General features: G+C 39.6%; 3 protein-coding genes and 1 pseudogene across 5 annotated transcripts in view; 2 read left to right on the top strand and 2 right to left on the bottom strand.

Annotated features, from left to right (window-relative positions):
* The window catches only part of LOC137283769 (protein N-terminal asparagine amidohydrolase-like), a 636304-nt gene that overhangs the window by 105682 nt on the left and 507064 nt on the right, over positions 1–23558 (top strand). The gene's annotated exons all lie outside the window — the stretch shown is intronic.
* On the top strand, positions 1197–2973 carry LOC137284500 (uncharacterized). The gene is made up of 5 exons (XM_067816325.1): positions 1197–1336; positions 1555–1710; positions 2080–2121; positions 2415–2477; positions 2718–2973. Exons 1-5 carry the CDS (start codon positions 1228–1230, stop codon positions 2960–2962), a joined length of 615 nt encoding a protein of 204 aa, XP_067672426.1. The 5' UTR covers positions 1197–1227; the 3' UTR covers positions 2963–2973.
* On the bottom strand, positions 5442–7122 carry LOC137283228 (putative nuclease HARBI1; annotated as a pseudogene).
* On the bottom strand, positions 9827–16801 carry LOC137283226 (uncharacterized). The gene is made up of 3 exons (XM_067814661.1): positions 16494–16801; positions 16313–16451; positions 9827–9904 (listed from the first exon to the last, which is right to left on the bottom strand). Exons 1-3 carry the CDS (start codon positions 16799–16801, stop codon positions 9827–9829), a joined length of 525 nt encoding a protein of 174 aa, XP_067670762.1.

Below are 23558 nucleotides of genomic sequence, written 5' to 3'. Positions count from 1 at the left end.
TTATAAAACATTTTGAGCACGTACTCAGCTGAGTATAACTCAAGCTCGGCTTGAGTATGCTCAATGTACTCTTTGTTTATGATACAAGCGGCAATTTGGAACTCTTCCGTCAGGAAAGGTAAGAAGAACGACCCGGATGTTGTCGTCTGCTCTGTTTACAATGGCAACCGAGGGTGTGCCCGAGTCGAAAAAACGTGGGAAAGGATGTCGGAGGCTGAGGAGGTTTGCCTCATACAAGAGGTACTCCACAGAGAGAGAACTCTCTTTGGAGACATCAAATGATGTGGAGCAAAGTCCATCCATCAACAGCGTAGCGATGGGTGGCAAGAAGTCACAAACACCTTAAACGCGTAAGTTGTTCATCATCTTTCCATATTCAGGCTCTGCACATTAACTATTCCTCCCAGAAATATCACCACATCACTGATTCACTAGCTACCTTGTTTTCACAACAACCAGTCTCTTGAAGCAAATAACAAAGAATCTGTTCAGGAAAATTCAAAACATATTTTGCAAACAAGGAATAATTTCTGCGCGTCGTTCATAATTAATGGCTGCGGGTTGGAGGTGGGTGGTTATGCTGAAAGTTATAAATAAGCATTTACCATTTGAATGACTTCCCAACCTCCAACCCCAGACACAAATCTTCAGCATGTCATGTACAAAACAGTCAACCTCCCACACACACGCTCCGTGCACGCACACACCACCTCAGCCCTGAAATTATGAACGGGCCCTTATTTTTCAAGCTCTTGGTATTATTTAACTGCATCAGCTGTTCAAAGCAGTGCCTGTATAGCTGGATGTACTGTAAATATCAATAGGTAATTTACCCTCCTCCCCAAGAAAATGCATAATTACACCGTATCTATACATGGGGTTTCCCCAAGTCTAAACTTACATAAATCATTTCATTGGTGCGTTTAGCGTCAATGCCATTTTGATTGGCCAGTGTACTGGGTCAGGGGTCGTGGACATGTAACAAATAGAAACAATTACGCAGAAATCAGCTACAAGTTTTAGCTGTGCGGGGAATCTGGTCTTGAATGAAAAAACATCTCGAATGAAAAAAAACATACCACACCACCACCACTTTAACAAAAATAAGTACATATCTTCATAAAGAACTAATTGAAATAAAATAAGTATTAATAAGAATGACTAAATATGTAAAAAGGACATGAGGTATTGAAATGATCGTTTGTTAATTTGTGACATATTTTACACATGTTTTCTTATATTATGAGCCTTTATGTGTACAATTTCAGTAGACACATCAATGCCAAAAGAGAGACAGTGGAGATCAAGAAGAAGTACTTCAATTTGAAGCAAAGAGGTACTGTTCCATATCTGATTGAAATTGCTGTAGGTGTGGTTTTCATCCATGACTGTTCATTGGGCAGTTGTTAATTAACTACTGAAAGTAACTGTTATTATCTTCATAACACATGAACACATGCCAATTTCAATGGTCATTATTTATTATTCAGATATATTCCAAATACTAATATGTGTAACAATAACTGAATTTAAACTGCAATTTGTTTATTATAGCTAAGGCAAGGATAGATGGCCTCAAAAGGTCAATGTCCGTAACTGGTGGAGGGCCTCCACCACCACCACCACTAACAAGTGCAGATGAGGCCCTCTCCCAGTCACTGGAAGGGAGGCCAGGCATTCATGGCCTGGATCATGGCATTGACATTGATGGTATGTTGTTAGGTAGTAGGTTTTTTCTTCAGATTTTTAAAGATTGATATGAATTTTGAGCAAATATTCTGATAATCCTGATGCATGTGGTGGCACTTAAAACTTTGACATTATGAAATAAGATAAAAGTTGCGGACACTATCTTCATGGACATATCAAGTACTTACTATCAGACACAGCCTGCTGTGTATGTGATCATAGTAAAGAAAACATTGTTTGTGCATTACATCAGTGCCAAAGTATTTAGGAAACGATTAATGTATGTCAAAGAATAAACCTGAAGAAAATTATTCATTCATAGCATTCAAATGTGCTGACTTGAAGCAATTTAAAATATGTTAAAAATAATTTTTGCTTTTCTTATCTCAGATGCCCATGCCACTGGTGAGGAAACTGGCACTGCAGTACAAGGTAAACCAAACATTTTTTGTCTCTGTGTACTATTTACAGGTAAAAGTATATACATCTCATGCACAACATCAAACATCTGTAGTAGTTGGGGAACTGTCTCCCTTAACTCAGAATTTTCATTACCATGATATATTAAGTCTTCATTGTGTTCAACTGATAACATTATCAATTACCTGTGTTGTTAAATTATTAATTCCTTTAATTTGAAAAAAACAACATATATCAGTGTTCGGATAAAATATAAATTTCTTTTAAAATATTGAATTAAAAAATTATGATTCCACCTTTTACAGGCCTAGTAGGTGAAGAAACACAAGATGAAAGGGCAGTGCCACAGCAGGAAAGCAATTCAGATGGTACATTTGAAATAGTTTACTTATGTATGTAAACCAACAAACAAAGAAGTAATCTGCATATTTCATTATTGTCACAGTTGTAATGTGGTTACCATTATACTAGTACAATACTACCAAAATGTAAAATATTTGCACAGAATATCATCCAAAGTTGTCAATCAAACAGGAGATAAGTTGGACCATTGTTAGAAGAACAACTGTACACTACCATGTCAAATACATGTGTCCTTATGCTTACAGAGATAAAGAAAAGCTGGAAGCAAAGACGCAATCAAGCCGAGGCTACGTATGAAAATACCATTGAGGACACCAAGAGGATCAAACTTGAACAAAAAAAGCTCGAACTTGAAATTCAAATGTTAGAAAAAAATCAAAAGAAATTAGATTCAGAAATTCAGTTGCTCCGTGTCAAATCAGTTTATCATCAACTAAAGATGAATGCAGAATTTGGAGTTTCGTTGGAACATTGTGATACTGAAGAATAAATGACATCCAAATGCACTCAAGTTTTATTAAGTAGATGGTTCTGAAATAGGGAAGTAAGAACTACTTTGTATAAAAGATGTAAGTTGTAGTATGTCGTTAGCAGAAAAATGACTTGAAACCGTATTTGCACCTGTCTCCAGGTTAAGATGGCATTGCTTCAGAATTCACAAGGTCTGTTTCTTCTCATTATCATATCTGTGTATTCCAAATATGCATATGATAAGACAAACACACTTTCTTCAGGTTATTTCTCTTGCCAGATTGGCACTTATCAGTGCTGAATTTTAAGTGGACAGATATTCTTCAACTTCATTTATCAATTAATTAAGACTATGGAAGTGATCAGAGTGTACTGTTTTAGGCATGTGTTATGATATGGGTCTTGGTCCAAGTGAGGGTACCAGTGAAATCCCTTATCTAACTGGCGTGCTTGTTTGCTTGGAGGGATGAACTCAGCAAAGAGTCCGAAGTCACAAGAAGCTAATTACAATTTTATTTACAAGAGACAGAGTAACAAGGGTGGCCACAGAGAGTCCGTACAACCCTCTGGGCTGGGGCTAGAGCTGACCTGTGTTGAGAGTCTAAACCCTACTGATGGACAAATGAAGGTGGAGACTATTTAACTATAATTGAAACAATACAAAGATTATGATTTGCTGACTGATACAAAAATGGGTGTAACCTACAATAGCCAATGAAATACAGAATAAACAAACTGGGGTGTGTCCTACCATAACAACTTCAATGACCAGACAGAAGGAGTACTTCATCTTTTAATCCTATTGTAAGTGGCATTAATCTTGTTGGTACATTTACTGGAGGCTTGATTACTTACTCTGGGCTGGATCTTTAACGACCCTTAACTGGTGTTTGCATAATGTTATTTTATTGTAGGTGATGGCATCTTTACCTCATCAAAGCAGTTTATTAACCTGTCTAGACATAACCCTTGACTTAGTGAAGGTTTTGTCTTACAGTGGAGTTCTGATTACTTCAGGCTAGGATTTTAACTTCAGAACATCTGTAAAATCGTGTGTTCATAAACTTACACCTTTTTCAACAGAATGCCTGTGAGATAAGTTTTACTGCTTTTGACAGGAGTCTTGTCTAAGCTATTACTGATACATGATGAAACTAATATTCCATATTTTCCTAATATTTGAATACTAATGTATTGCTTGTACTGGTTACAAGTAAACATGGATTTTGGTATGAATTATCATTTCATGATACATGTATTTGCTCATATACATGTGTAACGTTTCCACTCTTGCTTAATCTACAGTACAGATTAAACAAACATTAGGTGCTTTGGAAAATATTTGTTCTGTAACTGGTATGAATGTCAATACCCATAAGACTGAAACTATGGGATTTTTTTCTCAAAATGGTGGGTCACTGCAAAGATTTCAGTAATGGTAAACACTGGCTGAACTGTGTAAGTCACAGCTTTGTATGAGTAGACCATGTATGAGGGTCCATGTATGACAATGAAAACGGATTTGACGGTATGTCTTCTTGTGATTTATCTAGTATTCTTAATTGTATTGTTCCTATGTTAACTAACAAGTCTGAGTTATGCACATGTACTTACTGGTTGTGTGGGGATAGGGGATTGTGTCGGAATCCCACTTATGCCTGTATATATCACTACAATTGTTCAATATTGTTGCTGACTTTTTCATACATATCACTAAAGACTACCTTTCCAGTGTTATGACATATTGTCCATTTTGTGTATTTAATAAGATTTTGTAAAATGAATTAGGAATTTCACAGGGTTGCCAATTACACCGATGCATCAGCACTTTTTCTAATAAGATACAGTTGTTGATACAATGAAAACTGTATTGATATTTAGTGTTCAAAGTACTGATTTAAATATATTTATGTATCATTCACATTTTGCAGTTGTAAAATGTTTTTTAATGTTTCAACTGATCATTATATTATGATGCACAAAGATGGATGATTACAACTGTTCAGTCTTTGATAATCAAACATGTCGATATGTTCATGGACAATTATAAAATATGAAATAGTAACATTGAAATTTTAACAACATTTATAGAATAATGCAGCGAAAAATGATATCATGATACATATCAAACCTTTACATGGGTATTGTGATACATCTTGATTCATAAAACTTCTGTATCATGACATCAGCAGAATTTGATATTGAGGATGAATATCCTAAAATGCTTATATTTCATAGGTACAGTTCAGTGGAAAAACTTACCATCAGAAATTCTACGCAGAATGATTGTCTATCTGTATAATACTTTGTGCATTTGAAATCATCAACAAGTGATATTGTTATGTACATTGCCTCTCAGTATCTGAAGAAATCTCAGTGATTAAAAAAAATACCATCTTAGTCTGAGCCAGTAAATCTCTGTCAAAGGAATATTGTTATACAATGTCAGTTTTATCCATGTTTTTCAGGGTGACAATAATTTCTGCAGAGTATTACTGCTATGAGTGTAATTGGTATAAACTAATGGTACTTATGATTAATGACTGAAAAATGTCCGAACCATCATTTTGACCTGTATTCAATGGTACATAATTATCATTAACATTTGGTGTTGGAGGTACAGGATTGTCTTCATTATTAATTATATCTCCCCTTTCAATCCCACGATTGTGTAACACAACACATGCTATAACATATTGCACAGCATTCCTTGGTGTGGCTCTAAGCTCATTATGCAGGCACTGAAATCGCTGTTTGCCAAATGTCTGCTCAATAAGCACCCTTGTCCTGCACAAAGAGCCGTTGTATCTCTCCTCTGCTCGAGTGGTTGGGTTCAGCAAAGGTGTCAGGAGGAACCAACGACATGGCTAACCTAAGTCCCCCAGTAGAAAGCCAGTGTACTGTCCTTAAACAAACAAATGAAAACTTATATAAGATGACAGCATAGTGTATTAATCAAATTTGTAGGTGTATGATTTGTGAAATTTATTTCAGCAAAAAATAATTGCAATATTAATATTATGCTTGGTGCTGGAATATTTATGGGTTTCACGCTAGGTAATGTTTGAGAAAAGTATGATACCATTTTCAAACATACGGCACAGTGTTGATGTCCGGAAGATGCGGCTATCGTGTACTGACCCGGGCCAGCTGGCATTACAACTGGTGATCTTAAAATTTGCATCGCAGCACATCTGTAGAGAGAAGACAGAATTAAAAAAAAGCACAACAGCAACAAACAACCCTTAATACAATGACAAAACAAAAACACATGCGACACCTACACAATCTTCGAACTAAACATTAACGGATTGTATTTGTTCATATCGATAGTTACCTGAACATTTAGAGAATGGTAACCTCTCCGGTTCATGAAGTCTCTCTCGTTAGCAGTAGGCCGCTGTATTCTTACGAAAGTCCCGTCGATGCACCCAACAACATTTGGAAAACCTGCAAGTACAAAACAATGGCATGGTCTCACACAGATAGCATATTTCATTTTCAGGTGATAAAATAGTTTTCATTGACAACCAAAGCCCCTTGCAAAGGTAAAACTTATCCCTAACATAAATTACACGTACGTTAATGTTTCGATGTGTGACACGTCCTCGACCCCTGAACCAATACACTGGCCAATAGAAATGGCACTGACGCGTACTGCACCAATGAAATCATCTATGTATTTTTATATTGGGGAAAACCCAATATACGTACCTGCAATGTTGCGGAATGCCTCCTTTGCACGAACGGTGTCCCTTCCAACTGGAAGCTTGATGAAATTTCTGGAAAGCTGTGCTATTTTTAATGATACTGCCCGTATGCATCTGCCGGCAGTTGATCTGGAAATGTTGAGGCTATCCCCAACCAACAGATGCATAGCTCCAGTCGCCAAAAAGCGGAGACAGATGAGTAGCTGCAAAAGTGGTGGCAGTGAACAGTTCCGTGCTGTGTGCCTGGGTAAATTCAGTAGACCAAGCAAATAAACGATCGTTCTCGGCCTAAAACGATATCTGTCGAAGACCTCATCCTCTCCCATATCTTCGAATGATCTCAAAATACTCTCGGTACGCGCGATCTCCTCCGAGCCTGCCGAATCTGACGCAGGTGAGCTGCCATTGTTGACATCGAACTCAGCGTTGAGCACGGTCCTTAGCATACTTGAGATCATAAGGGTTTCATGCTCAAGTTGAGCACGAACACGTACTCAGATTTTTTTATAATCTCCATTTACTGAGTCTGTGTTCTGAGTTGAGCACGAAACCGGATTTGAGCACGAGATCGTACTCAGGAAAGTTTTATAACCTCGGGGCCTGTTGAAGTTGTTGCTAAGACAGGAAATATGGTGACTGTGCAAAGCGAGGATGGTGCTCAGTTTAGGCGCAATATTTCACATGTGAAGCCATATCAGTCACAACTGAACAATCTGACAGAATCAACAGATGCCCAAGTGGATGACAATATATCTAAACAATCAAGGACTGTGGATATTGATTGGTGTATTACTCTCAGATGGTCTGAGAGACAGAAGTCTCTTCCAAAGAAGTTTGATGACTTTGGTATTTTTGACTGGTTGGAGATCTGATTGGATAACCATTGTTAAGTTGATAGTTTTTACTTATTCAGCCAAGACTGAGACTTCAGTTTCATGGATGTTAAAGTATCCATATTATTTGAACCTGGTTCAGTGGTTCACAATGTTCAGCTTCAGTTTCAATTCTGTTCATGATGACTTAGACATGAGAGCCAGATTTTGTAAAGCAGAGTATTGGTGATATGCTTGGTCATTTGGTAGGACTTGTTCAGACTTTCTGGTTCTGCAGAATGGCAGTTTATGTTAACATTTGTTTGGGCAAGTAAGATCTGCATTCCTCTAATGGGGGAGGGATCACCGTAAAGATAATATCAACTACACGTGCTCGATGTGTGGTATAGGGGTGAAAGGTCATTATCGTTTATGTAAAGCCCAAAAACGATATCAGCTTATTTACGAGAAGAAAAAAGACTACATCAGGGGAGTTAAACACCTGTTAAAAATCAAGGTATGATTTGTAATTCCTCGCATACGAATCATCTACGCGGCCCATTTACCAGAAAGTACAGGTTAGGCTCCCCGGCTTTGATATCCACTCGATTGATACAATACATTTCCAGAGACCAGACAGGATCTGTAGCATGTTTACAGGTGTCTCCCTCGTATTCAACTGGTTGATATAAATATCTAACAATCACGCAATCTGGAATTTTTTTTTCTGTTTTACGAGGGGGTGCTGCTTCCTCTGTTACAATGGATTTAATATGAATTGCGTTAATGGGGGACACTCCCACACCCCCAGTGTGGTCACCCACAAGTTGTCTAGTTGTTTCATTATTCATAAAGTCAACCACACGAGGAAGTTGCACTACCCATTCAGTATTGGGGATACCCCCATGCCCCCCAGCTGCAAGTCCTATGAAATTGGTGTGCAAACAAACGTTCATCTAAGGAGCGATTGAATCTCTTCACTATAGCTTGGCTTCGATGTTCTCCTGCCACACCCCTCCTTATCTCAACATTGTGTTTGGCTAGCAGTTGTGGCATGGCACCCATGAATTCTCTACCCGGGTCAACTTGGCCATGTCAGCGGACTGTGTTTGTATATGCGCTCGAAACCACATGCTACTTGTGTCGCATCCTTCGCGGACAAGGGTTTGGCTTCCTTTTAGCGACTGACTACATCAACGACTGTCAAGGCATACTTGAAGGTCTTACCTCTGACAGTGTCATGTGGAAGAAATAACAGGTCGGCTTGGTGAACTTGATTAGGGATATGAATACCGAATTTTCTCCTGTGTATATATCTTGGTACAGGTAAGTATACTTGCCAAATAGCTTGTTTTTGTAACCAGCCTTTGGCTGTTTCTTCTGAAACGCTTTATCTAATTTTTTCATAGTGTCTGCCCCTTTCCAATATCCCCGCGGGCTGTAGTAAACTTTCTCCATTATATACTAAGAGGCAAAAGTTACTGTGATCAACGACAAACACATATCAAAGATAGACAAAATGTTTTGGTTGAGTCTAAATAGTTGGATTACATGATCAGCTGGGTGACTTGACATCCCTTCGACATGCCTGGGCCGATACAATGTGAACCTTTAAGGAGTGAAAACGGGTACTGAATATGACAAGGGTCATAAACCGAAATCACAAATTCAGTAATGTGTATGTCCACCACGTGTTGCAATGCATGCTTGACATCTGCGCCTCATAGAGCCCACCAAACGTCTGAGGAAGTCCTGGGGGATGTCATTCCATATCCATGGAAGTGCTTGACGGAGTTCCCGAAACATTGTGGGCGTTGGCTGTTGACGTCGTAATTGCCGTTCCATTTAATCCCATACATGCTCTATGGGCGAAAGATCAGGGGATCTGGCTGGCAACAGCAACACATCCACATTGTTCTGGACAAGGAAATCACGAACAATGTGGGGTCTGGCATTATCCTGTTGAAAATGCAAACCTGGACCATGTTGATGCAAAACGGAAGCACATGAACGTTCACGATTTCGTCTCTATACCTTGCTCCATTCAAGTTTCCATCGACAATGTGTAGTGGTGTCCACCCTGTGCTGGTTATCCCATACCATCACGCCACCGCCTCCAAAACGTCCGTAACACATGGCGTGATGTAGCATTCACCTTGACGTCGGTACACGCGGCGTCTCCCATCACAGCGATGCAGAAGGAAACGAGACTCATCTGTGAAAAGGACAGTTCCCCAGTCATGTGCTCTCCATAACGGGTGCTGTTGGCACCACTGAAGACGTAAACATTGGTGCTGAGGTGTTAAAATTGGCCTTCTTGCCGGACGTAGTGCTCGCATCCCATGACGTGCTAGACGTCTCCTAATGGTCCGGCCCGAGACTCCATTTGTTCCAGGAACTGTCAGAGCCGTAAGTGTTGCAGGTTGAAACCTTGCACGGAGATGGGTGTTGACGCTCCATCTGTCGTTTCCGGGCGTGCTCACTGGAGGATGTCCAGATCTGTGGTGGTCTCGAACGTTGGCATTTTGTTGGTAACATTGCCATAAACTCCAGATTGTGTTTCTGTGAACGTCAAAACGTTGTGCAACGTCACGTTGAGATGTACCAGCTTTAGTCAGACCAATCGCTCTCCATCTGTCATTTTCACTCAACCGTGGCATGTTGTTATGCAATCAAAAGGCAAAGATGACTTGTTTTTCTGATTATGGAGTCAATTGACAACTACAGAAGTGAAAATGATTAGAGATCAAAAGTCATCAATTTTACTGAGAGCTTGTGCATGCTTTTTTTCAGAGATTTTCATTCACGCACTATACACACAAACAAAGTGTGCAAAATGCTTTGGGATGTGTTCAGGATAAGTGTTCATTCATGTCTGTGAACTTTGGATTCAAACTCTGATGATGTATGTAAAGGATGAAGAAAAATGTCAATCACAGTTTCTTTTGCCACCTAGTATATTTCTGTTACTTAAATATTTAGTTGCAGTCAGCTGTCTGCAGGATCCCACAGTGGCTGTAAACGTAGGTATTAACACCATCTGCTGCTATCCATCGTTTTGTATTCATGGTTGATAGAGACGTCGTATTCAAAGTCAACTCGTATATCTTATCCCTGTCACTATGGAGTATGTTCATTTGGTGTTTGAACGTTTTCTTCTCGAATAGGGCCTGTTTGTACAAGGCATGCTTGATATGTCGTTTCACCACATTCTTTTTCACACCCTTGGCCTTTCTTATTTCAGCATCATCGGCTTTCTTGATAGAATACATCTTAGGTCTCAATCCAATGTATTCGGTGATTGGTGTGCTGGCACATTCATCCTTCATCTTACCTAGCACCTTTTTGTTGACTTGGCTATGCATTGAGTGGTCTCTCGGGTAATTGCTGATATCACATAGATGTATATTGCTTTTCATATCCTCGTACACATCCTCGGTTTGAATATCCATCAACAGGGAATCCGTATCCATGTACAACACTTCACACCTGTCACCGTATTGTTTGGATAGGTGTAGAATGCTCATACCGACATAGACTGGCCAATTAAGTTTAAAGTGACTCTTCTTCATATGTATAGCTGCCAAGTCATCATCGAAAATGATGACGGACTCGCTGGACTCACTATCAGTTTCCTAAGCTTTTCTTCCTCACTCGACCGGACTAACTTCACGTTAACACGTTTTCATAAATTCTCCATCATTTTTGCCGAATACAGATTTTGTACAGGTCCATGTTCATCCTGATGTATGGTTCCATCCTATATACATCTGCAAATTACGATAGTGAACTATATACTTTGTTGTATTCATCAAATTCGGTACCAGTTTCTCAACACACCCCCACACCCCCAAGCAAGTTATGTTGATATTCGGACATCCAGTCGGGATTAACCTTCATCAGTTCAGGAGTGAGTGGATAGCTGTTATGAGATTTTAACTGTGTCTCATTAAACTTAAACCAGTCATCCATGTATTCGTACGGATAAATACCCTTGCCCAGCAGCAAAGCTCTTGTTTTCTCTTCTGTGTAACGATTAGTCTGGGTTATTAGCCTTTACCAAACTGTCTAGAGACAACAACACTATCGATAAATCGCAGGCTAAGTTAAGGCCAGAATTGACTTCAAGATCCTCTGTTTGACATACAAGTGCCTCCAAGATCTACTGGTCATCCCACCCTACAAACTGAAATCCTTTGGCTACCAGTCATTCTCTTACTCTGCAGCTGTGCTTTGGAACTCTCTCCCTTGGGCCATTAAAAACTCTAACACAGTTGACATTTTTAAGTCCAGACTTAAAACTCACTTTTTCACAGCATACTACTAATTATTTCAGCTGTAAATATTCCATTGTATATATTTTGTTGCGCTTTGAGCATGCCTTAGGGTGTGGAACAGGCGCATTATAAGTATGCATTTATTATTTATTATTATTATCTTTCCATATTGTTTTGGATGCAGGTCTGTGTTCATCCTGATGTATGGTTCCATCCAGGGGCTCTGGTCAAACTTCAGTATTCTATGTACTTTAGTCAGCTTCATACCCATGGATAGATACAGCTGCAAATTATGATGGTGAACTATATACTTTGTTTTATTCATCAAATTCGGTACCAGTATCTCAACAGTGGGGGATACCCCCACACCCCCAAGCAAGTTATGTTGATACTTTTAATCTTCATCTGTTCAGAAGCGAGTGGATAGCTGTTATGAAATTGATGCAATTCCAACGGGTACTCTTAGTCCACTTCTAGGATATAGCTGGCAGGGGAATCCATCGCTATACTCATCACATCCCCCACAGGCTGGACCCATTCGAATCCCCCTGTTGGTAGATGTTGACTCATAGCCCAGCCATATAGGTTGTTAGCGTCGAGATAGATGAGTCGAAGGCTTTTCCAGATTGTAGCCTTCTACATATTTGTTATTCGCTTTAGCATAATGTTTCCATACCATAGAAATACCAGCGTGTAACCCTTTCTCAACAAACAGATGCATATTGTAATCTGTGAATAATTCTAACTCCACACCTGTTTTCTTCAGTAAGGCATCCCACAATAGCCCAGGACTTGAATAATACCATGCGGGGTCCAACCCATATTGCTTCAAACACGTTTTTCTGATCTCGAAAACATCAACCAACAGCAACAAACAGCCAACAGCATTTACAAATATAAATCATCATAATCGCCTAGATTCTTACAGCCCAGTTTTTGCCATACATTTTTCACATGTTCGTAGTCATCTTGCAAGACAGACACGTCAGACAGCTTGGTATATAAGCAGTCAGTGGGAGGTAACTGTGTCTCATTAAACTTGGATCAGTCATCCATGTAATCATACGGATAAATACCCTTGCATATGTTATGTGACCTTCCACCTTTGAATGAAATGGCCTGCATAATCAAGTGTGAATCATAGCCGCGGAGATTATGAAATGCGACGGGGATGTGCATCAATTTCGGATTTATCCGTAACTTTAAGTTGCACGCATTGTGAGCTGCCCCTTTGATATTCCTCGATCACGTGACAGTGATCTTGCACTGAATCACTGTTGAGAGGTTTACTGCAGATGTGTGCTTTTGTTGTAGGTTCCCCGATCCGCTGACGTCATACACATTGGAATTTTCTTGATCGCCTCCTCTTCATTTTGTAAACACTACAGAAATTTTTCAGCCATGCCTGGCCCTCTATAAAAGACTTGGGGTTTAGTTTTACCATCACAACGAACGACCACATACCCGAATCCACCCACCTCATGCTGTTTTACTTTTTGTGTGAAACTTGAATCAGTGTATTGAGCTACGGTATCGATTGGTTTCACGATAGCTTTGAAATTGGTGTAGATAATGTATAGTACTGGCAACTAATTTTTGTAGTTGTAAAATTTCAGGATATTATAGGGCTCTTTTGGCCTCTCTATCCTTATAGCTGTTTCCCCCACCTCCAGGCAATACTCTCTGTGTGAGATGAGCAAGTCCAGCTTTTAAATATTTAGGAGTGGGCAAAGATCTACCTCCTTTCAATGGCACATAATTTGCGATATCCAGGTAGACCATGTCAATCTTGTCAACCACCCAACAAGATCCCTGATTAGTGTACCATTCTAATGTTTCACGAATTTTTGCAAATGACCTGTCAATTGCGGAGTTAATGAGTTCGTTGTAACTTCCTGTTTACCTCTGAAGTTAACATTGGTGTATGCAAGAATGAAGATTTTATGGATATCAACTTCTTTATTAAGAGAACACAACTTTTCGGAGTTAATGCTTACTCCTTCATCAGTAAGCATTAACTCCGAAACGTTGTGTTCCCATAATAAAGAAGTTGATATCCATAAAATCTTCATTCTTATGTATTCCACTTCAAAATGCCCTTCAAAGAATTGGTGTATTCAGTTGCTCCATTCCCCTGTTGTTTCTCTAGTGTCATTTAATGTTAGTTGAAATTTAATACCTCTTAACTCTTTCATTTCTTCATTCACTTTATGAAATACCAAATGTTTTATATCTCCAAAGTCTATATTTCGTTGAACTTCCTTCTTCCAACCTCTCAAATATTTTCCTAGAGCACGCTCAGTAGGCGGGAATTGTAACTCTATAGGTTTTTGTTCCTTCCCTAATTCGATGAGCTCAGACTTCCTCATACGGGAATACCCTCGCATTCCACGTTGACGAGCTTGATTTATTAACTCTTTCACAGTAGGTGTTTTTTGATACTTTAAGCCTAATAAATCTAGTAACTCATGTTTTCTCATACAAGAATACCCTCGCATTCCACATTCACACGCTTGCTTTTTCAACTCATACACTGTAATCATGTTGCAGTGTTTATACTACATGTGAAACAATTGTCTAAATGTACATCAAGGAAGTAATATACCGCTGTTGCCATAGAGCTATCATGTGATCACAGTGTTCACAACAGGATAGACCCGTTAAACCAAGATTATTGCTCTCAGTCCTGAGTAGTTCAATCGGTTGAAGTGTGGGCTTATCCAGTATTGTACAGCTGTGCATTGTGAGTTTGTATCCCGCCAGTTTGACTTCCTTGCATAGTATCGAGGCAAGGTATCTCGATTATATCAGTTGGGTCTCTGGAAAGGGCCTTTCTGAATGGGGCACTCTCACGGTGAGAGAAGGCACCAACGCACTCCTCCTCAGGAGACATGCACAACAAAAGCTTTCTAATTCTCCCTTGGAGGACTGTAGCTATTAACAGACGCTTTTACTCTTTTTTTAATCCTTCTGTTGGGGTTGCCGCCAACACCCCATTTATAGAGAGTAGTACAGGGAATAGGGAGTTTGGGGCCACCACTATATAAGTCATCAAAGTTGAAAGGATTTTTTAGACCCCAAAGTCACCTTGTGTGAACAAAGACACCTTATGTGAAAGTAGATGGAGAGGCTGTTTTTCCGGAGTTTGTAGGAAAGGTAGTCTAGATTCACATCATTGGCGATTATATGGCTTATATGGGAGGTGGCCCCAAACCCCTGTTCCCTATGCTACTCAAACATTTCAACATGGCGGACTGTTTCTTCACCGGAGACTTTTGGCGCTCAAAGTGATTATGAAGTGACATGACATACTTGTGTTGGTGCAGCGATGTTGATTAGTATCCCAACCTTCAATTGCCAGTGGTTCCATTCCCAGTAAGAGTGATTACAGCCGAGAGTTGCCGGTCAGCCAGGAGATACTTGCTTTTTACATTAGTATAAGCCCTCAGGTCAGAGGTCTTTGCTGTTATGTCCTGACAGTCCACAGGCATCATTTTTCCTGCCATGTTATGAATATATGAAAGATTAACTATCCCAATGTGTCAAATCTACTACCTTATCTCATTCAATCTGGCGGACCAACACTTCATTTGGCAAACTTCGTTCTTGACGCTCTGTCAAAGTGGTTTGAATTTCAGGGATTGCCAGCTTTCTACATCGCAAAGGCATTGTATTCAAAGCATATGTCGACGATTGCAACGAGCCCCTGACCAATTGTGCTCCCATCCTTTGTTACATGGTTTTCAACATGGTTTTTGGCTGGCTCGTCAATTGGCAGAAATCGGAACTGATCGCCATCTTTAGTTCTTCGAAGCAGTATTTGACACAGACTGTTTGACACAAGGGATTGTTAATGCAGCAGGGACAGGCCAGATCACTCGGGTCACTTGACAAAATCATGGGGTGGCAAGGTTTACTTGCCAAACCACGTCCTGTTGCTTGTCAAAAGTTGCAGCTGAAACTACATTAACTCGAGAGCACCCATTCCCTAGAGTTTTGTGCCGTGTAAGCCAAGGGGTTATCTGAAGCAACCCATCAGAAATGTGGAGTTAGCATATCAGGAGTTGATGCTTTTCCTGGCCCCCTTGTGTCCTACATACACCTTGTTGGCAAAGTTGTCAGGGGGTAATCTGTGGCCCTCCTGCCAACTGTGGTATATTGCTTTATGTGAAATAGGAAAAGTTTGGAAATTTTAACCATACATTATGTCTCTTTATATACATTCTATCTCACGTGATAGATGCCCACCCAACCTGCCCCACATCACAGATTACGGAAGGCTCCTAGATGAGAATGACAGACACAGGTCGTCACATGAGCAGCTGAGTATGCTGCATGAGGTGGTGTGGTCAGAGGCCAACATGTTTTGATTCAGCTTAGCCAAAAGCATGTTCCACACATGGTTGGAGAACAAGAAGAGAGCTGCATAACAGGAGATAGCAAAATTGAAGCTTCTGCTGAGTCGAGGATCTGTCTTCATGTTCCTACAAACTCCTGATTCCTCTGACAATCTATAGTCACCCGCTTCTTGCGTAGGTAGTAGCAGTGATGCTAGGTTGTAGTATTTCCCCTGATATATTTTCCCTCTGGTATGTTCGTCAACAAAATTCACATAGGGAATGGTATCAGAGGGCGCAAACTGTACAGAAGGGGGTGATATGTTATCATCGTTTAACCTACCCCTTGAACTTTTTTGCTGGGAGAGGGAATGTTAAGAAAATGTATCATCAGGGAAGACATCAGATCCTTACATTTCCCTCAACACGCTAACGATGTCGGCTGAAGCCTGGGGTGGTGTTGCCTTGTTATCGGAGGTCTCCTCGGAAATTCCAGTGCGCCGAGCAGATGGAATGGAACCATTGGCAGTCCTTGAAGTGCTGTTACAAGGGAGGGTTACGGGAACAGCCTTGTCATCCCTGTCAAATGGATATGCCTCAGAGTTCTCCTTATAGAGCTGCAAAATAGTTTTCCTCCCCCATGTCGCAGGCACACTGACCCTGATAGCTTGTAATCTCTGGCACAACACAGCTGTTGTCAAGTATGGAGCTTCTCTGGTCATGTGTGGTCTCGTAACTTCAGTCCCAACATGGCGTCACTCTCGGAAATGGTTGAAGAAGGCAAACTGGAGATTGTAGCGGTTCTACCTCGCCTTGTCAAGTGTCTAGATGCCATGTCAGCAGTTGTAGGCAGCTTCGCATTGACATTGTGGTATGATATCGACAAAATCATGACATCAATTTTGCCATATCAATTATCTTCATATCTTGATCAAACGTTCATGTCTTTGTATAAAGCGATCCTACACAATATGGTAAATAATGGAATAGACAGTAAAACAGTGTCTACATATTTGTCCTTTTGGTTTTTCTATAGTGACATATTTGCATCATTTTTTTTTTTTTTTGTCTGAGATGTGTCAACATTTCTTTCATCTATCCATTCATATCTTTCTCATGTCTGTACGTATGATGGGCTGTTGTACTGGTTAAGTAACATGTGATCTATGCATTGTGTCTACCAGTTGCAAAATGATAATTTAACCATAGGTCGATAATATCGTCTCCCCTTTCATTACCATAAGTGGCTTCTTGGCAACTTAGCAAAATCTCCTCGGACAACCCCAACCACCCCTGACACCACACACACCCTTCCAGGGAAATAGGAAATCACAGTCAAGAGTTTAAGGTATCCAATTAATTATTTGTCAATATTGAAGATGTACTTGAATTGAATTTCACAAAGGAGTTTTATACCAACAATTACATTGTTATAATCCCAGTTTAGTTCAAACATTGCTAGCTACAATAGTTTCTGCATTATCTGTATTTCGTTTGTGCATTATGTGTAAAGCAGTTTGGTCTAATAATTACCGACATCACTTTTTTGTACTTTATTGTATCTTCCGATGATTCAATTTATGCTGTGTCTATTCACAGCTCTATGTAGAGTTTAAGCTGGCAGATTTACAGCTAGATCAGACAATAAGCCAAAGCCGGTACAATACACATACATATGTACCCATGCAGCTCTTCAAAGGGGAAACTAATCAGTTACATATTGGAGGCGTGTACTGAACACATGAATCTGTCATTATGTAAGGGTGAATATCGTCACTTTGTTACTATCATACCAATCGTGTTGTTGGTTGCAATGAAGAAAAATGAAAGTAAAGCAAGGAGGCTACCAAAGACCATTCGACAAAAGATCCTTCGACTGAGGAATGAGGGTTTGACATTCCCTAAAATACCAAAGAGGCTGGATTTCAATGACAAACTTGTTTTTCTTCAACTAAATCTGTTAGATGTTAACTCATTAAGGCTGAAAGAGGCAAATTAATTAGCTACTCAGCCGTGTATGGGTGGTAACAAAAAGCACATGTTCATCAGCAGAAAGCACCTCTCATTCAGCGAGAGACTCACATGTGCATTTTACATTTTACATTCGTACTGTACCTATTATTTCAATCAGTTTAGAAGTACTGATCAAAGACTAGCTTTTCTTACGAGAGAGGTTACTTTCTGTGCTAATCAGAACAAATATTGAAGTGTTTTGATTAACAATTGCTAGCAATGTCATAGGCTTATTCAGGGAAATGAACACGTCTGCAAGAAAGGGGATTATGAGATGTTACAGGAGGTAAGTGTTTGTTACTCGTCATTGGGAGTGAATACTATAATACTATTTTTCACATTGATTGAATTAACGGTGACAAGGTTCTCAATTAAATCATTCATTTGTTGTAATGGTTTATATAATGAATTGTAGATATAAACAGCAATACTGTATTACACCCATGTTCATATCGATTTGAAAAAACCAACTTACTAATTTAGACCTAACTCAATTGTGACTATTGATATTTCAGAATTCTAAAGTTGATAATAATACACAATCGAATATGAAATGATAACTCTTGCATCGACTCATTATATACATACAGAGTACACACCCATACAAAGGTAACTGGGGTATTTTGTTCAAGCTGTTTCATGCTGATTTGAAATGTGATTTTTCAATGCAATGTACTTAAGCATTGTGTAAGAAACATTTCTATTTGATCTCTGTAATTATCCAGTAAAATGATCATGTGTATCACAACCATCGTCAATAAATGGAGGATAATATATCAGTTACGGAATTGATGCATATAATCATTCAATCAGACAACATTAAATGAGATATATGAACACCTCTTTCAACCTCAAAATAACAGCCTCTGGCTGAATGCATGTCCTGGTAAAGTTTAGTCCTGTGACAAGTGTAAAACAAACTTATGCACTGTTACATCATCCTTTTTTGTGGAGTCATGCCCATTGTCAATCTTCTGAACCTCATTTGCTTTCAAAACAAATATAAGTATGCCCATCTTCATAAATATTTGGGGAGATTCAACTACATGTGTATACATCACAATAAATCAGTATCGTGTAACTTTTTTGAATTCTATATTACATGTACTTGAATTATGATATTTATTCGTAACAATGTGCAGATTATATTGAAATGTTCAGCAAGCCATTATGTTTGATGTACAAGTAGTGTGCGCAAAATGTATATGCAAATAAATGCTATCTCTACTCAATGGTCGGATTGTGTTTTCTGGGGTAAAAATAATCGGATTGTAGCGCTTTGAGTGCTTCAAAGAAAAATAAACTCGTCAAAGTGCTTGTTAGTCCTATGTGTACATTTTAGGCATCCTTACGATTATTTATGTTCACGATACACAAACTTACAAACTTACTATATATGTAACAAGTAGTATAAGTAATAAGGCCATGAGCTCATATTCAATGTAAGCCTGATACTTATCAATAACATAAATCTAGACCCCCTTCTGCACAAACCCTTAAAAAACAGACACAACCTGTCTGCATTCACACAAGCCCTCTGTGGGGGTTGCCTCCGCTATGGGCCGGCCTGTTTCCTAGACTAAACAAATATTTAAATGTGAATTGATCTATACCGGGTGGAGTAACACAGTGCGTGCCGGCTGAGTCAATAAAGTGACAAGTAATTAGAGAAATGATCCAGATAAAGTATGAACCCTGTATCATGGCTACAGTATGTGAGTTGAAGAAATGTGCACGTGAACGTGGTTTGAAGAAGTCAGAGTTACTAACTTTATTAGGGATAAGATATCAAAAACCTCCTGCTACAAAAGATTTAAAAAGGCAAGCATGTGACTGGGGAATGTTTGGTTATTCACATATGAGGAAGCCTGAGCTCATTGAATTACTCAATGAATAAGCTCCTATAGAATTACAATTCACGTCTGCTGAGTGTGCTATAGCGAAATATTTGAGAGGGTGGAAGATGGAAGTTCAAAGAAACATAGAGTTTCAAGATATAAAACGATAGGTATTTGATAAAGTGAATGAAGAACTGAATGATTTAAGAGGTATTAAATTTCAAATTAAAGATGACACTAGAGAAACAACAAGGGAATGAAACCAGACCGTTGTTTACTTCAGAGGTAATCAAGAAATTACAACACAACCAGATACTATCAACTCTTATGTTGACAGGTGATTCGAAAAAAATTGTGAATCATTAGAACGTTACACTAACATTGAGATTGTACTTACCCCTGCCTGAGTATTTTAAGAACAAACAAGCTATGGTTAGCATTAAAAACCGTGGTGATGATTGTGGGAGGGTAGCGATAAGATCTGCTAAATTTATAGCTGAAAAAAATTCAGTTTTCCGGAAGATGATAGGATAAATTGGGAAGGTATAGATGAGCCCACCCCTATCTCTCAGTGGTCAAAAGTAGAAAAACAGAATCCAGACTTACCTATAAACATATTTGGACAGAAAGGTGAAAATGTTATAGTGCATAAGGAAGGGCGTAAAACAATCAATATATTTATTATACGACAAGATGAAAAATATTACTATGCGTGGATTAAGTATTTCAGCCGACTGTTGTACAATCAATTGAAATATAAAGGGAAGAAACACTTCTGTGAAAGGTGCCTTCATGGGTTTTCTAAGGCTGATCTGCTCGTTTCACACAGGGATGATTGCCGAGGTGTAGGGGAGATAGCTGTACAAACAGATATGCCGACCGAAAACAACAAAATCTTGAAATTTATCAACCAGAAAAATCAAATGGCAGTACCATACATTATATCCGCCAACTTTGAAACTATTATTAAACCAATCGGTACTGTAGATCCATCCCCTGACAATAGTTTCATGCAGAAAGCTCAAGAACATGAGGCGTGTGGGTTTGGGTATGTGGTCGTTCGTTGTGATGGCCAAACTAACCCTCCCATTATTTATAGAGGCCTAATAACTAATTTACAAATCGATAACTAATTGATACACAGAAGAGAAAACTAGAGCTTTGGCTGCTACATAAGGGTATTTACCCATACGAATATATGGATGACTGGTCTAGGTTTAATGAGAAATAGTTACCTCCCACTGACTGCTTCTATAGCATACTGACTGACGCGTCTGTTTCACAAGATGATTACTAACACACAAAAACCGTATGGGAAAAAATAGGCTGTAAGAATCTAGGTGATTACCACAATTTATATTGGAAAGCTGGCTGTTGCTGGCTGATGTTTTTGAGATATTCAGAAAAACATGTTCGAAACAATACGACTAGACTCAGCGTGGTATTATTTAAGTACTGGGCTCTCATGGGATGCCCTACTGAAGAAAACCAGTGTGGAGTTAGAAGTATTCACAGATTATGATATGCATCTGTTTATCAAGAAAGGGTTACGCAGGGGTATTTCTATGGTATCAGAACATTACGCCAAAGCTAACAACAAGTATGTGGAAGGATATAACCTTAATAAGCCTTCGAACCACCTACTGTACCTGGATGCTAACAACCTGTACGGCTGGGCTATGAGTCAATATCTACCAACAGGGTGATTTGAATGGGTCCTGCCGGGGGTTATGAGGGATGTGATGAGTATAGCTTCAGATTCAAACAAGGATTATATACTCAAAGTGGACTTGAAAAGTGGAATTGCATCAGTCTCATAACAGATACCCCCTAGCACCTACCCGGTTGAGGGTTAACCAAGACTGGATGTCTGAGTACCAACATAACCTTCTTGGGGGTATGGGGGTATCCCCCATTGAAAAACTGGTACCGAATTTGATGAATAAAACAAAATATATCGTTCACTATCGTAATTTACAGCTAAATCTATCGCTGGGTATGAAGCTGACTAAGGTACATAGCATACTGAAGTTTGATCAAAACCCCTGGATGGAACCCAATATTAGAATGAACACAGACAGGCGAAAGCTGGCCACCAACGACTTCGAGAAACACCTGTACAAACTCATAAACAACTCTGTATTCGTTAAAACGATGGAGAATTTACAAAAACTCGTCAACGTGAAGCTAGTCAGGTTGAGTGAGGAAGACAAAACCAGGAAACTGATGGCGAACCTGGCATACATTAGGAGTACTATATTTGATGATGACAAGACGGCAATACATATGAAAAAGAGTCACATTAAACTTAATCAACCAGTCTATGGTGGTATGAGCATTCTAGACCTTTCTAAACACCTGATGTATGACTTCTAGTATAACAAGCAGAAGAAACAATATGGCAACAGGTGTGGTGTGTTGTACACGGATACTGACTCCCTACTGATGGAGATTCAAACCGAGGACGTGTACGAGGATATGAAAAACAATATACACATGTACGGTACCAGTGATTATCTGAGAGACCACCCTATGCAAAGTCAAGTCAACAAGGAAGCATTATGTAAGATGAAAGATAATGTGCTGGCACACCAGTCGCAGAATACATTGGGTTGAGACCTAAGATTCTATCAAAAGAGGAGACGACGCTGAAATAAGAAAGGCTAAGGGTGTGAAAAAGAATGTGGTGAAACGACATATCAAGCATGCCCTCAACAAAACGTTCAAACACCAGATGAATACACTTCGTAGTGACGGGCATAAGATTTACGGGGTTTTTTTTAATAAGACGTCTCTATCACCCATGGATACAAAACGATGGATAGCCATGGATGGTGTCAATAAATACGCTTACAGCCACTGTGGGTGTTCCCCCCACACCCCAGTAGATGGTAATAGCTGTCCACAGGACTTCCCACTAAAGATATTTAAATTATATATACATAATGGAGAAAGTTTACTACAGCCCTCTCAGATATTGGAAAGGGGTGGACGCTATTCAAAAATTAGCTAAAGCCGCACGCATTTCAGAAGAAAAAGCCAAAGCCTGTTTACCAAAACAAGTTATATGGCAAGTGCACTTATCTGCACCAAGATATATACCCAGGAGAAAATTCGGTATTCATATCCCTAATCAAGTTCACCAAGCCGACCTGTTATTTCTTCCACATGACACCGTCAGAGGTAAAATCTACAAGTACGCCCTGACAGTCGTTGATGTAGCCAGTCGCTACAAGGAAGCCAAACCCTTGACCGCGAAGGATGCGACACAAGTAGGCCACCGATTCGAGCGCATATACAAACGCACTCTGCTGACATGACCTTCCGAGTTGCAGGTCGACCCGGGTAGAGAATTCAACTGCTAGCCTAATGCAATGTTGAGATAAGGATGGGTGTGGCAGAACATCGAAACCAAGCCATAGTGGAGAGATTCAATCACTCCTTAGCCGAACGTTTGTTTGCACACCAATATTCACGTGACTTAGAAGTGGGGGGATCCCCCACACCCCCAGCTGTCCACAAGACCCCACCAAACAGAGAATGGGTAGTGCGACTTCCACCGGTGGTTGACTATATGAATCATGAAGCAACGAGACTACTAGATAAGAGACCAGTCGACGCAATTCGT

The sequence above is a fragment of the Haliotis asinina genome, chromosome 5, assembly GCF_037392515.1.
Source record: "Haliotis asinina isolate JCU_RB_2024 chromosome 5, JCU_Hal_asi_v2, whole genome shotgun sequence".
Classification (NCBI taxonomy): Eukaryota; Metazoa; Mollusca; class Gastropoda; order Lepetellida; family Haliotidae; genus Haliotis; species Haliotis asinina.
Note: the sequence above shows the minus strand (reverse complement) of the source record. Positions and strands in the feature narration are given on the sequence as shown.